Source organism: Nematostella vectensis, chromosome 15 (assembly GCF_932526225.1).
Source record: "Nematostella vectensis chromosome 15, jaNemVect1.1, whole genome shotgun sequence".
NCBI classification, from domain to species: domain Eukaryota; kingdom Metazoa; phylum Cnidaria; class Anthozoa; order Actiniaria; family Edwardsiidae; genus Nematostella; species Nematostella vectensis.
Window position 1 is genome coordinate 887609 of NC_064048.1, and position 12367 is coordinate 899975.

A 12367-nucleotide genomic window follows, 5' to 3' on the forward strand; every position below is an offset into this window, starting at 1 on the left:
TTGATCTTTTTACCCTTCAAAGTGCATCACTGCTGTACCTAATCAGCAGAATCTAAGCTTTCCAACAGTGCTTTGCGTTCCCATCTCTAATCCCTAATCGCTATGCTAATTCGAGCACAAGTTGATGTCTTTTGTATTTTCCATAAAAAATACATTACATGAGTTAACTAACTGGATACAAGAGCAAAGCAATAGTTCATATGTGAGGAGGGGTCACTCCATGTGACCCACATATATATGACGATATATACTGTTGTTAAATATGTAACTAAAAATCCGAGTACATTATGCATTCCCTCACGGTTATAAGTTCTTTTGTGAAAAATTATGTGAGTTAAATGGTTGCATTAAAAAAAATTAAAGTACAGTGCTTGTGGAAGCTTATTGCAAAGATCGCTAAGAACAAGCACTTTGTGGATGAAATTCACTCGTTTATATATGGCCACATATTTGGTAAATATGTTATACAAGTAGTCCAAGTGCATTGCCTTGGTTAACCCCGTGGCTTCAATTACTGGCTTCAAGCGTTAAAAATAGTTCTCTGTGAACAAAAACACTTTAATATGCATGACAGTTCAAGTACAGATCCTTGAAGAACCCCGTGTGTCCAGCTAATGGCTACAAGCGTTAAAAACAAGTTCCTTCTGTAGGGGAACACCCTCATACGCATTTCCGATTCTCGTCTTCTCTTCCGACTTGATCCCAAGTGAGATCAGGAGAGGTGTCTTCGGAACAGGGAAAACAAGGACGCCTCCAAGGGCGTGCACGTGCAGGGGCGTGGGCTCCCAATCCAACGTCATACTCGCAATTCTCTCACCGTTCACCAAGTCCCATGCGTCAAACGTGTTACGGTGGAACGTGTAAGCTAACTTCTCTGATGGCTGCATGAGAATCTTGTGGGTTGGCGGTGTGTCGAAGACCGCAAGAAGGCTACCGCTGTCCATACTCCACATCTGCAGGCGGCAATCGTGGGCACCTTTGCACGTTATGATGACGTCACACCTTCGTGACACATTGGTTACTCTGACGTCATCAGTTTCAAGTAGAAGCTTCAATTTCCCGTCCGGTATGGACCATACTGTTGGCGTACCGTCCTTGGTAAGGGCGACGAGGACTTCACCTTCTCTTGATATCGAGGCCCCTTGTAGCTTCAGCTCTTCTCCCTTAATCTTCAGTACACGGTTCTTTCCTGATTTACAGTAAAATGACACAAGCGGTAGCGATCGTCTTTTCTTTGAATCGACAGCCAGCAACGCACAGATGATGACGGCGCCATTCTTGGACATGATAGCTTCAGAAATCGGTCGCTTCTTACCAATGTTGTATTTGTGAGAGACTCTACCCTTCTCGATGTTCCAGATCTTGATGAATCCTTTTTCTCGGGAAAATGCAACGAAATGATGCTGATCAAAGAAACCGATAGCCCAAAGTACTCCTGCATCCCCTGGTAGGAATCTCTCGATCTTGCCTGCCCTCAGATCAATAACACCAAACAGGAATGTTTGGTTGTGCTCATTGAAGACCTTTAGGACACCCCTCGTAGGGCTACACATTCGAAGCTCGTTCAACCCACACGAGTACCGTAAGCAACGCACCATTTTCGGGACCCCGTCACTTACGTACCACATTTGCAACTCCTTCTGCCCATTCATGATAGCTTTGGTTGCTAGGTAACAATCGTCGTTGCTAGGATACGAGCTACCGATGACGCTATCATCGGAATTTTGACTGGATCCGTAAGATTCTACTTTGGCGAGATTGTAAATTCGGAGGACTTTATCATGACATATGGCATAGAGTTTATTACCATCATCGGAGTACACATTTGTGCAATCAATGTTTTCTTGAAAAAGAGAGTGCTTAGGGATCTTCTTTACTTCATTGCGGCAGAGGTGGGTTATGATGATTTCTTTATCGATGAAACTGACTGCCTTGAGGCCATCCATTGTAATGTGCAACCTGTTTAACCCGAAGTACGCATCATAGCACTCAACGACGCGGAGCAAGTGCTGTGACGACAGATCAAAGATGTGCAAGTTCTTCGTCTTGGCTGTTAGAACGACGACTTCCCTCTGAGCAGAAATCCTTATTTCTTTGACCCTTTCATCCAGCTTGAAAACAGTTGACTCCTCACCGTTCTTAGCATTAAGGAGATGAAAGCCTTCTTCATGGGCACTATAAACGATGATGTCATCTTTTGCATCTAATGCCTTTAGCGTCTCTACTCCGATATCAGGCAAAGGCAATTCACGAACTAGCTCCTGGGTCTCTGTGCTAAAAATCTTTACTCCGGTATCGCCCATAGCTGCGACTAGTTTTTCATCATCTAGGAACGAGAAGGGGTAGACAACGTTTAGCATCGGCTGGCTAAGCACTTTGAAGCGGCGAATGATCTGTTTTATTTGGGTGTCGACAAGCATCAGATGCTGCGCCCCACCAACGAGAAGATGGCCGTCTTTCAATTCACTTGCTCGTAGCATCCAACGAAACGCTCTTTCGTCCTCAGGCAGCCTTAGGCTTACTCTTCCAACTATTTTCCCTGTTGCAGCAGCTAGAATTTGGATATCCAGACCTAGTTTGGAGGCCGAGCAAACAAAGACGGTTTCTCTGTCACAGCTGAACGCGCAGTATGCATTTTGATCATTTACAACAGTTGATGACATCAGCACACCGCCAGGGCAGGTCAAGCATTTTTGGCTTGAAACAAACGTGGGGACATCAGATAAACTGGCTTGACTGGCTTTAGAAGCAAGTTTGACGAGAAAAGGATATTTGTTGCTTTGGCTAGTCACGTGTGACAGACGTCCTAACACTTGGGCCGCAAACTGGTTCCCGTCATGCCTCAGTGCCATCGATGACAAATGCAAGAACTGTTCTATCAGAAGAAGCTCCTTGTCATTGGTGAAAACGCTGGTAGCCATGGAAACATCTTCAATGACATCATCTAAGGATGTGGCTCTTATCTTGGTAGCAAGGAAGTCGAAGTCGCATAGTGATTGAAGCTTAAGTTCTTCGACGTTTTTCGATCGAACCAAATGAAAAGGCAATTCATTCAGTTTTCGCCGGTTGAAAACAGGTTTGACAGGGTTCTCATCGAACATCAGTGGTTGCTTAGCAATAAGACGATCTTTAGCTACAGTTGTACCTTCTCTGGTCTTGTGTGGTTTCTTTTTCCCGTCGGACCATTTTCCACTAAAGAACTCAGCCATATTTGCGTGAAACCTCAAAACTTCGTCTTCCTTCAAGTACCGTTCCACAGCAGTCTCTATGAACTGCCTGTGGTACCAGTATACCACAGGTATCCCATCTGCCCCTCTTTCAATTAAGTAATCTTGCACGTCGGCATGTAAGCGGAACCATAGCAACGGGATCATTCTCCTGATTGGTGGAGTCCAGAATTGATAGATGTCATCCAGTACCGTGTCATCTAGCGATAGCAGATCGTCGAGCTCGGGTTGTGTTAGACCAGACCTTGACGCAGTGATGTAACCAAAGACTTTACTAACTAAAACCCTTCCATGTAGCCTTTCAAGCCTATCAAACAACGCATTGATGATTCCTTTCACGTCTTTTTTCACAATTGTCTCGCTCTTATCCGTATAGGACCTCCATCGGATTGCCTCGTCAAACGCAAGTTTCAAGTACAGAGGAAGCTGACACGATTTGAAGGCTTCAAGTACTGCACTCTTTTGATGAGGCTGAAGGCAGCGACCCGCTTCCTGCAGCCAGCCTTCGAGGATGACGTCAGCCTCGTGAAATGATAGCACTGGGACCTCCATAAAGCACGTCTCCGGTAAGAGGGCCTGGGGAAGAGCGACCAGATTCGAATTTAATAAATGGTCTTTGTCAGCCGCCATTTGTCAACCTAGTTAAACACCAAGTATCACAAAGCAGCCATTTGTCAACCTAGTTAAACACCAAGTATCACAAATGCAGCCATTTGTCAACCTAGTTAAACACCAAGTATAACAAAGCAGCCATTTGTCAACCTAGTTAAACACCAAGTATGACAAAGCAGCCATTTGTCAAACTAGTTAAACACCAAGTATGACAAAGCAGCCATTTGTCAAACTAGTTAAACACCAAGTATAACAAAGCCGCCATTTGTCAACCTAGTTAAACACCAAGTATGACAAAGCAGCCATTTGTCAACCTAGTTAAACACCAAGTATGACAAAGCAGCCATTTACATTACTTTGTCTTTTGATAATAATTCGGGATATTTATAGTATTTACATGTCTTGTGCTAGCAGTATTTAGCCTGTTGCGTTTCCTGTTTGTATTTTCAAGCTTAAATTGAATTCAAGTGAATTGCTTGAATCGAGCCAATGGAAGGAGAGTTTGTTAGGCTAAATTCTATAAGAGTCATTTTCTTTCCTAATACATTGACTGCAATGTTCCTTCATGTCCGTGACGTAGAAAACTCGGGCAAGTAACTTTGCAAAATCTGGGCTAACAAACCCGACTTATGGTCGTTTTCGGTACCATAACGACCAGGCACAAAGAATGCGCAGGCAACACACAATTTAAGTTACATTTGGTACAAAGGAAACAGAAACCCGTTCCGTAAGTTATAGTTCAGAGAATCAACAGGCAAACTAATACCTTAAGTGGCGTCATGAAACCACAAGAACACATACCTCAAGATATTGTTAAAACTCCATAAATGCACAGGCAACCCGCACTTTAAGTTATGGTTTTGGCATTTTTAATCCAAAGGCAACCCATACCTTCAGATACGGCAAGCATCGGTATTCTTCCCCAGGGAGGGTAGACAGGACGGCAAACACGTTGTCCGGTAGCTGTTTTGGCCACCAGTCAAGCTCCTGTCCGAATGTGTCCCCGGTCAGCTGATCCAGCGAGTCGAGCACAAGAACGATCTTATGCTGCCGTGAAGCGCGTGCGAGGCATTCTGGGAGATATTCCGACAGTGATTTTAGATCCTGTTTAAAAAAAATGGATTGAGAATTCAATTTTGAAGCCCTTTGCAAGATATGATCAGATGCGCTTCACGTGCCCTTGTTTTCTATAAACATTGAGAGGCAGGACCTCTGGCTTGGTGTCCTCAACCGAGAAGGCGAGGGATTCACAGTCCCAATGTTGAGATTCATGTTTTTTGTACCTAACACATCCCAAAGGTATCCTGACCCTGGTTCGCGAGGATAACATTGCACACTTCATCTTAGAGGTTTCAAATAAAACCAGACCATGTCTTATTACACCGGAATAGTACTTTAATAAATGTCTTTTTACCTCAGGTACTCGTGCAAGGGTAACTCCCGCGATCCGACAGAGTTGAGAGCAAATGCTATGAAGAAGCAACCGTGTACTGGATGAGTCGGGGGATGTCCCAAGGAAACGATACACGACAGCACAAGACTCGGGATCACTTGCCTGAAACCGATACACGACAACATTAGATGCACGATTTACGACATTAAATACACGACAATAAAAGACAACCCTAGACTCGAGATCAAAGACAAGCGACAAAAAGGCAAAATTACATTAAAGATAAAATAACACACTCACCTCGAGTGATGACGTCATCCACGATCTCATCACCATAGCGACCTTGGCCATGATTGACGTTTTACCACACCCCGATTCTCCATGTATAACCACAATCCTTCGCGGGTTCTGAATCCTTTCCCTAATGGAGCCAAGAAATTGTTTCCTCCCCTGAAAAGTCTTGCACTTCTTTTGACAAAACGTCCCTTGGTCAAATAACTCTTTCGCAAGGGAGTCTCTCTCAATGGTTTTCTCCTTTTCGGCTATCGATAGATAAGAAAATATAGTTTATAATAGTAATGGGCGATACTAGGTGATATCAGAATGACATTCGTTGTATCATATTTATCAGCACATGTAGTGATAGGAAATTTTAACGAATAGGATTTCAGTATTTTCGCTGGCATTAAATCTTAAATATATTTTATTCATAAGGATTTAATACAATAAACAAAATATTACATGGCCACTAGCGAATAGGCAGATAATATCTATCACTCGTTTGCTCACAGGCTTCCCACCCGCGTCAGTGAAGGATTTCTAAGGACATACAAATTCACGCGAATAATTATCTATGAGTTATATCTTCATTCTCTTATTCATGAAATAAACTTAGTTGGGATGTAAATGTATACGTCTTAGGTGGTTTTTCATCCCTAGAAGCTCAAATTTACGATTTTAGAGTGACAAGTTTGTCTCTTATTTTGTGTCGATACTAAGTATGTTAATGACACAAGGCTGGAAACTTAATTTTGACTGCTTCAGCTTCAGTGGCGCAACAAGGTGGAATAATCCGCCCCCCCCCCCTCCCCCCCCCGTCCGCTGCCTTGTTGCGCCTCGTTCTCGTGCTTCGTTCCGCTGACCTATGCCCTGGTTTTACGGGGAGGAACATAATTTACGCGCATTTTTACCAAGTTTCATAAGAGGTAATTTTTAAAGACAATTCTCTATTGCCCAACCCACCGTAGACACCGTAGGTCCTCAAAATTTGCTGACACAGAGTGACTAAATGAAGGAAAATGAGTTTTTTTTTTCGCCCATGAAAATCGCAAACGCCCATTCCATTTTCCCCCGATGGATAGCTACAATCTGATGGTGGATTGTTCAATGTTAACGTGGGAATTTCAGAGCCCGTAAATTTTGACCTTGTTGCGAAAAATTGATACTACACGAAAATAAAAAGCTCTTATTTACTTGTCTAGCATTTTTTTAAATGCGCAAAAATGAAAATTTGTTTACATGCTATTTTTTTAAATGAAATTAGTGAACCCTACCGATAGCATCTTGTATAGATCCTTTCAGAGTGTCATAAAAATGATCACACAATTCCTTGATGTAATTCTGATGTTCCTCGCAAGACTCTGGGTCTATCCCTTCGTCCGACCAATGGACATTGTACGTAATCACATTATCACGTGGCAGCCTCGTGGCGATCTCATCCTGTGAAACACAAACAATAACATTATCACGTGGCAGCCTCGTGGCTGTCTCATCCTGTGTAACACAAACAAACATTATCACGTGGCAGCCTCGTGGCGATATCATCCTGTGTAACACAAACAACATTATCACGTGGTAGCCTCGTGACGATATCATCCTGTGTAACTCAAACAACATTATCACGTGGCGATATCATCCTGTGTAACACAAACAACATTATCACGTGGTAGCCTCGTGGCGATATCATCCTGTGTAACACAAACTACAACATTATCACGTGGCTAACCTCGTGGCGATTCCAACTTCATGCTTTTTAGATCATATAGAAAATGAAATTTATAAAAAAAACGCTATATAGATCATAAAATGTTCAAATTATTATTATTTTACTCCTCTAAGAACTGTGATTAATTACATGTAAATTTGCAGGAAATATTATTCAATGGAAAGGAAATTTGAACAATAAACAGGAGTTCTCGCTCATTTAGAAAAATAAGAAAGTATTGATAGCTAAGCTTATTCATCACAGACGGGGAAGTACTTTTTGTAATTAATGACTTTTCAAAAATCTCGTCTGTACCTGCTTAAGCACTTCTAGGAGATTCTGTGCGACCTCATCAATAGCTTGGTCCATTCTGTTCTGATCGATGTAAAGAGGTGCTTTGGGTTTGGTGGAATTCTCGCGTAGGTCGTTAATAACGCGCTTGAACCAGAAGCACTGCTTGTCGGGGTGTGTCGACTCGAGCACGCCAGCCCGCACTTCCTCCTCCGTGACTTTACGAAGAGAAAGTAGAAATGATCAGCTAAGAGCCGTACCACGGGCGGCAGGATAGTTTTCTAGAAACTATCCGAACCCTAACCAATGAATGTTGAAACTTAAATGTACGGAAAGGGCGGTGTTATCCCTTTAAATCCAAGAACCTCGTGTTTAAGGCCGCATTACCTGACATGTGATATTTCCTAGCGGCACTCTCGCTCAAAGCCTTGTCCGCGGCCACGCGCAATATCCCATGAATCCTTTCGTACGCGGCCCACCATTTATCCGACGCATCTCGACGCAACTGCGCATGCTCGGCGTCACGAAAGTGAGGCAGCCTGGAGCTGATTGGCTGTAAAATGTATTCCGGGGGGACGTTATTGTCGTCCCGCCAGTACCAGTACTTCACGAGGTCGAGGTCTTCGGCGGAGGTAATGACGGAAAGAAGTTTCTCGAACTCTCTGGAATCTATCTTGTGGGGCAGGGGACGGTAGCCGTACTTCTGACCCAGAAATGTCTACCAAAAAATATAACTTAACGTCTATACTTTCAAGAAGGCAATCGCGCCGCAGTTTTATCCTCCCGCACAATGGTATCTTCAATAGTAAACAATAACAAAGGAGTTGATCGCTGACGGACCAGTAGAAAACAAGGTTAGATTTAAGCACAAAGCGTACAGGTCACGCTCTCCCATCCCCGTGCGTTATTGCGCCAAGTCTTTAGCGATGAAATACTTACGATAAAGTTGGGTCCAGTCGATAGTTTCTGACACTCTTTTATCTCCTTCATGCAAAGCTCAGTGAGGATATGATCATCGACAGCCTCTTCGCGGATCCCCCATCGAAGGTCTACTACTTGGAAATCGTAGCCTCGTTCTCGACAAAACGACTGCAGTCGGGGATAGACGCGGGACATGAGAGCATTTCTCTCAACCGACGTATCTAGAAAATCAATATAGGAAAATTCCTTTATATGGAAATGGTGGAATCCTGAATGGTGGGGTCCTAAATGGTCGGGTCCTGAATGGTGGGGTCCTGAATGGTCCGTAAAGTGTTCTTGCCTGCTTGCAGTTAATAAATTGTGGAGGTGCGTGCAATACCAAGGGCCAGCGGATAATTAATTCCCAAACAGGCGGTCGGAAAGTGCGCCAACTGCAAGAACGCTGCAAACCATTACAATAAGAAGTCCAATTCTCGCTTGTTTGTCATCGTTTGTTCAGTGCTTGTTTATCAGGTTTTAGAAATACACGAGAGATTATAACGCGACGCGCGCTACGGTGCCCACCAATATACAGATATAATGCGCTCCCCCTAGTAATGGGTTCGTGTCAATCAAAGTGATTCTCGCATGATGATTGGCTCATTTTTTAAAACACTATCACTATGATGAATGAATGGCAACAAACAATATAAAGGGAGCTCGCCTTTCTATAAATTTTTATTTCACAGACAGATCTATAGATCTATAGCTTACTTAAAATTTTACAAAATTTCAAAGGATAGAAAATTAGATTTAATTTTGCGAGAATTTTATATTTGATCAATTCAAAATTTATTTTTGTGTAAAGTCCTTATTTTAGGTTGCACCTCAAGCCAAAACTAAAACTCCTTGTTAGTTTTTGTACATTTATAGATTAGCCATATCAAAAACTTTTACAAATCTGGTTTTGGGGGCCGTTTCAGCAATGTTTGAGAGTTATATGTAATGCCTGGTGCACACTAGTGACATAACGACATTGGCGCGAGCACTCTTATCTGCGTGTGTTCAAGTGTGAATGGCTCGACATTTTGACATAAGCCCGAAATAACGACATGGACATAGTGACATAAAAGAAAAAAACATGTTTTTTCATGTTCACGTCGTTATGTCAGGCTAAACAGAGTGCGCGCGCTCATGTCGTTATGCCACTAGTGTGCACCAGGCATAACACCTCTTGAATTTTGATCATAAAGACCCCATAATACTGACCTGTGAAGGTGGAACTTGTAAAGATCCGGACGATCTTTACGTCCTCGGCAAACTGCACACTGAGATCCCCAAACACCGCTCTCTGCATGACTTCACTCATTGGTGGACCCAGTTCTTGACTCATGTCCTGCCGGTGCTCCATAAGTGATTCTTGATCAAGTGCTCTAGAACTCGGAAGGTCACGTGTCGGGAAACTCTCACCTTCGTCCTCACCGTCGCTTGAGACAGGTATGTCAATAGTACGGCAACTCTGATTGGTTACTGGGCGAACGTCGACCAATTGGGAGGTGGCTTTTATAGAAGCCCCGCAGCCCATCAGAGAAATGCAGCTAAGCCACAAAAATAGTTAGAAAGTTCAAACGGTTCACCCTCTGAGATTTTTTACTTGATTTAGATTTAGGCCGCGTTATTATCATCGGATTTATATACATTAGGGACTGTGCAATAATTATCAGGGAGGGGCGTTAAAAAGCTTCGAACAATGAAAAGGGACCCCCTCCAACACCATCAAGTTTACCTCTGACCCCCTCCTGTTCTTTAAAAATTACGAAGACCCCCCCCTCCTACATTCTACCTGAAGTCACTTGCTTCCTAATTCATTCTACTTTGGTATTAGTATAAACATCAGCATCGCATAGCTTAGTTTGACTAAACTGCCATGTCCTGGATGCAGTTGTTGAACAATTTTATTACACGTATAACATATTACATATATTTATTACGTAAAGATCCATTGTAGAAACCAGTATGCTATATTTTTTCATGTGAAAAAGAGCTTTACAGTCAATCCGGATACCGTAAGCTTTTAACTGCTTACGGGAGCCCGCTATCTGAGTTTGGGCTCAGGCGACTGGGAAACATAAAGAGAAAAAGACGAGCTCATTTTGCCGATAAAGGTTGAGAGATATAGAGTTTTATAGAACAGAGCTGTCTACGGTGAGATTGCAAAGAGGTTCTAAAAGTTTGCGTCGATTCTGTGTTTCAAGGCGATATTTTTAACCATAATATTGTACAGTCTTAAGAGGTGTACGGCTTTTCTTGTATCTGGCTTTTTTCTGGTTATTTCTAAAATATTCAAATTGAAAAACAGTTTATCTGTTTATGCTTTACCGATAATGCATGACATGTGCTGATTTGCATAATCACGCATAAAACTTTGCTGAATGAAAAATATTTCACAATAACATGATATTTAGTTACCACCTATAGCAGCGTAATAGCAGTATGTATCAATGTGTAGCTTTGTTAAAGTTTTTGTAATCAATAGTTTACATATCGAAGAAAGATCGTACTGGATTCGCTATATTCATGGTATTCAAGCCGGTTGTTAACATTCCAAAAGCAATCCAGCGAACTTTTAGATCTAGACTAAGTCAACGTGAGTGGACTTCCAAAGTTCGCAGAGATTTCGTTTCACCCAACAGTTTACAGGAAGGCAAGATAATAAAATTTAACGAGAAATCATAACAACAGTGTCATCAGAGCCTACAGATTTTATTTTACTTTGCTCTACTTGTTCAACCTAATATGACACGACAGCCCAATGACTGTCAGCCAGGGGGGAATCATTTGGTATATGTATACTCATGTATATTACTGCGGCTTTACTCGTGAAGTTAGATAAATGCCGCCAAATAAAGTCTCTAATCGGATGAAGTTCGAGCGCTAGTAACAAGATAAACTTGTAAAGATAAACTGTTAAATATTCTCACCTGAAATCACATTCGCATTCCAAACCTCGAAGCTAGTTTTTCTACTCCATATTTAGCGCCTCGTGCAAATCAATGTGCTAGAATGAACTGCCTTGGATCTCTGAGCGACATGGTCGAGATACGCTTGATATTGAACCTGTCCTTCTGTGGGGGGAGGTGTGATCAAAATGCATTTGGAATACGCCATCTTGGATTTGTTTTGTTTATAAGTAGGAACCATGGTTACGTGACGTCGTATCTAACGAAAACAATATTTTGTGAGCTGCATCTAAACGCAATGACTTAAAATAGCATAAAATACATAAGCTTTCTATTAAACATAAATCATTTGATATAAGTGGATAAAAATGCAGTTCTCGCAATCAACGCCATGATATTCTTCAGTTATATCAACGGCAGAGTTCTTCAGTTCTATCAACGGCAGAGTTCTTCAGTTATATCAACGGCAGAGTTCTTCAGTTATATCAACGGCATGATTTTTTAGTTGATCAACGGCATGATTCGGAGTCGCAAAGAGGGGTCCTTCAAAGTTAAGAAATACTTGGATATTTTTGCCCTAATCACCGAATACGGATTGCTTGGGTCTTTTCAGTTTCGGAGGCTTGAAAGTATAGTTTGAAATTTGCAATTCATGTTTTAAATATATTTGATTATTTACGCGCATTAATCTAATGTAATAATTATTATGGTGGCAAGCGGATGGAATTAGAAACACTACAGCGCAACCAGATAGGAAAGTGTATGTTTTTTTTTTTATTAAAGTGACAACACAGACCTTTCGAGTGAGATACTGAGCACTGATAATCAGGTTTAAAGCGCACATAGGCGTAGCCAGGGGATGGCCTAGGGGGGCCGCCCCACCCCTCTTAGCAGCGAAAAATAAGTAAATGTATGAGACAATCTAAAATACAGAAGAAAATGCCTTGAAAGTCCCTTTTGGGCCCCCTCCTGTAAAAAATCCTGGCTACGCCGCTTGCGC

General features: G+C 42.2%; 1 protein-coding gene and 1 long non-coding RNA gene across 4 annotated transcripts in view; one reads left to right on the forward strand and one right to left on the reverse strand.

The window, feature by feature from the left end:
• Nucleotides 1-6141, forward strand: part of LOC116618876 — a 15250-nt gene extending 9109 nt beyond the window's left edge. For all 3 annotated transcript variants that reach the window (XR_004296389.2, XR_004296390.2, XR_004296387.2), the window contains 2 exons: nucleotides 3604-3793; nucleotides 5259-6141. This is a non-coding gene — a long non-coding RNA (uncharacterized LOC116618876). The remainder of the gene's footprint in view (nucleotides 1-3603; nucleotides 3794-5258) is intronic.
• LOC5513461 (NACHT domain- and WD repeat-containing protein 1) lies at nucleotides 118-11587 on the reverse strand. The gene is made up of 10 exons (XM_032383015.2): nucleotides 11389-11587; nucleotides 9677-10005; nucleotides 8447-8649; nucleotides 7895-8225; nucleotides 7532-7725; nucleotides 6786-6951; nucleotides 5533-5774; nucleotides 5254-5394; nucleotides 4731-4943; nucleotides 118-3803 (listed from the first exon to the last, which is right to left on the reverse strand). Exons 2-10 carry the CDS (start codon nucleotides 9990-9992, stop codon nucleotides 612-614), a joined length of 4998 nt encoding a protein of 1665 aa, XP_032238906.2. The 5' UTR covers nucleotides 9993-10005; nucleotides 11389-11587; the 3' UTR covers nucleotides 118-611.
• Between the last annotated feature and the right edge of the window lie 780 nt (nucleotides 11588-12367).

Coding starts and splice junctions, on each gene's coding strand:
- LOC5513461 (XM_032383015.2), bottom strand. CDS start 9,992: ATGGGCTGCGGGGCTTCTATAAAAGCCACCTCCCAATTGGTCGACGTT. Junction 6,952..7,531: donor TCCTAGAAGTGCTTAAGCAG/GTACAGACGAGA, acceptor TGTGTTTCACAG/GATGAGATCGCCACGAGGCT. Junction 3,804..4,730: donor GATGCTTGCCGTATCTGAAG/GTATGGGTTGCC, acceptor GCTCTTCCCCAG/GCCCTCTTACCGGAGACGTG.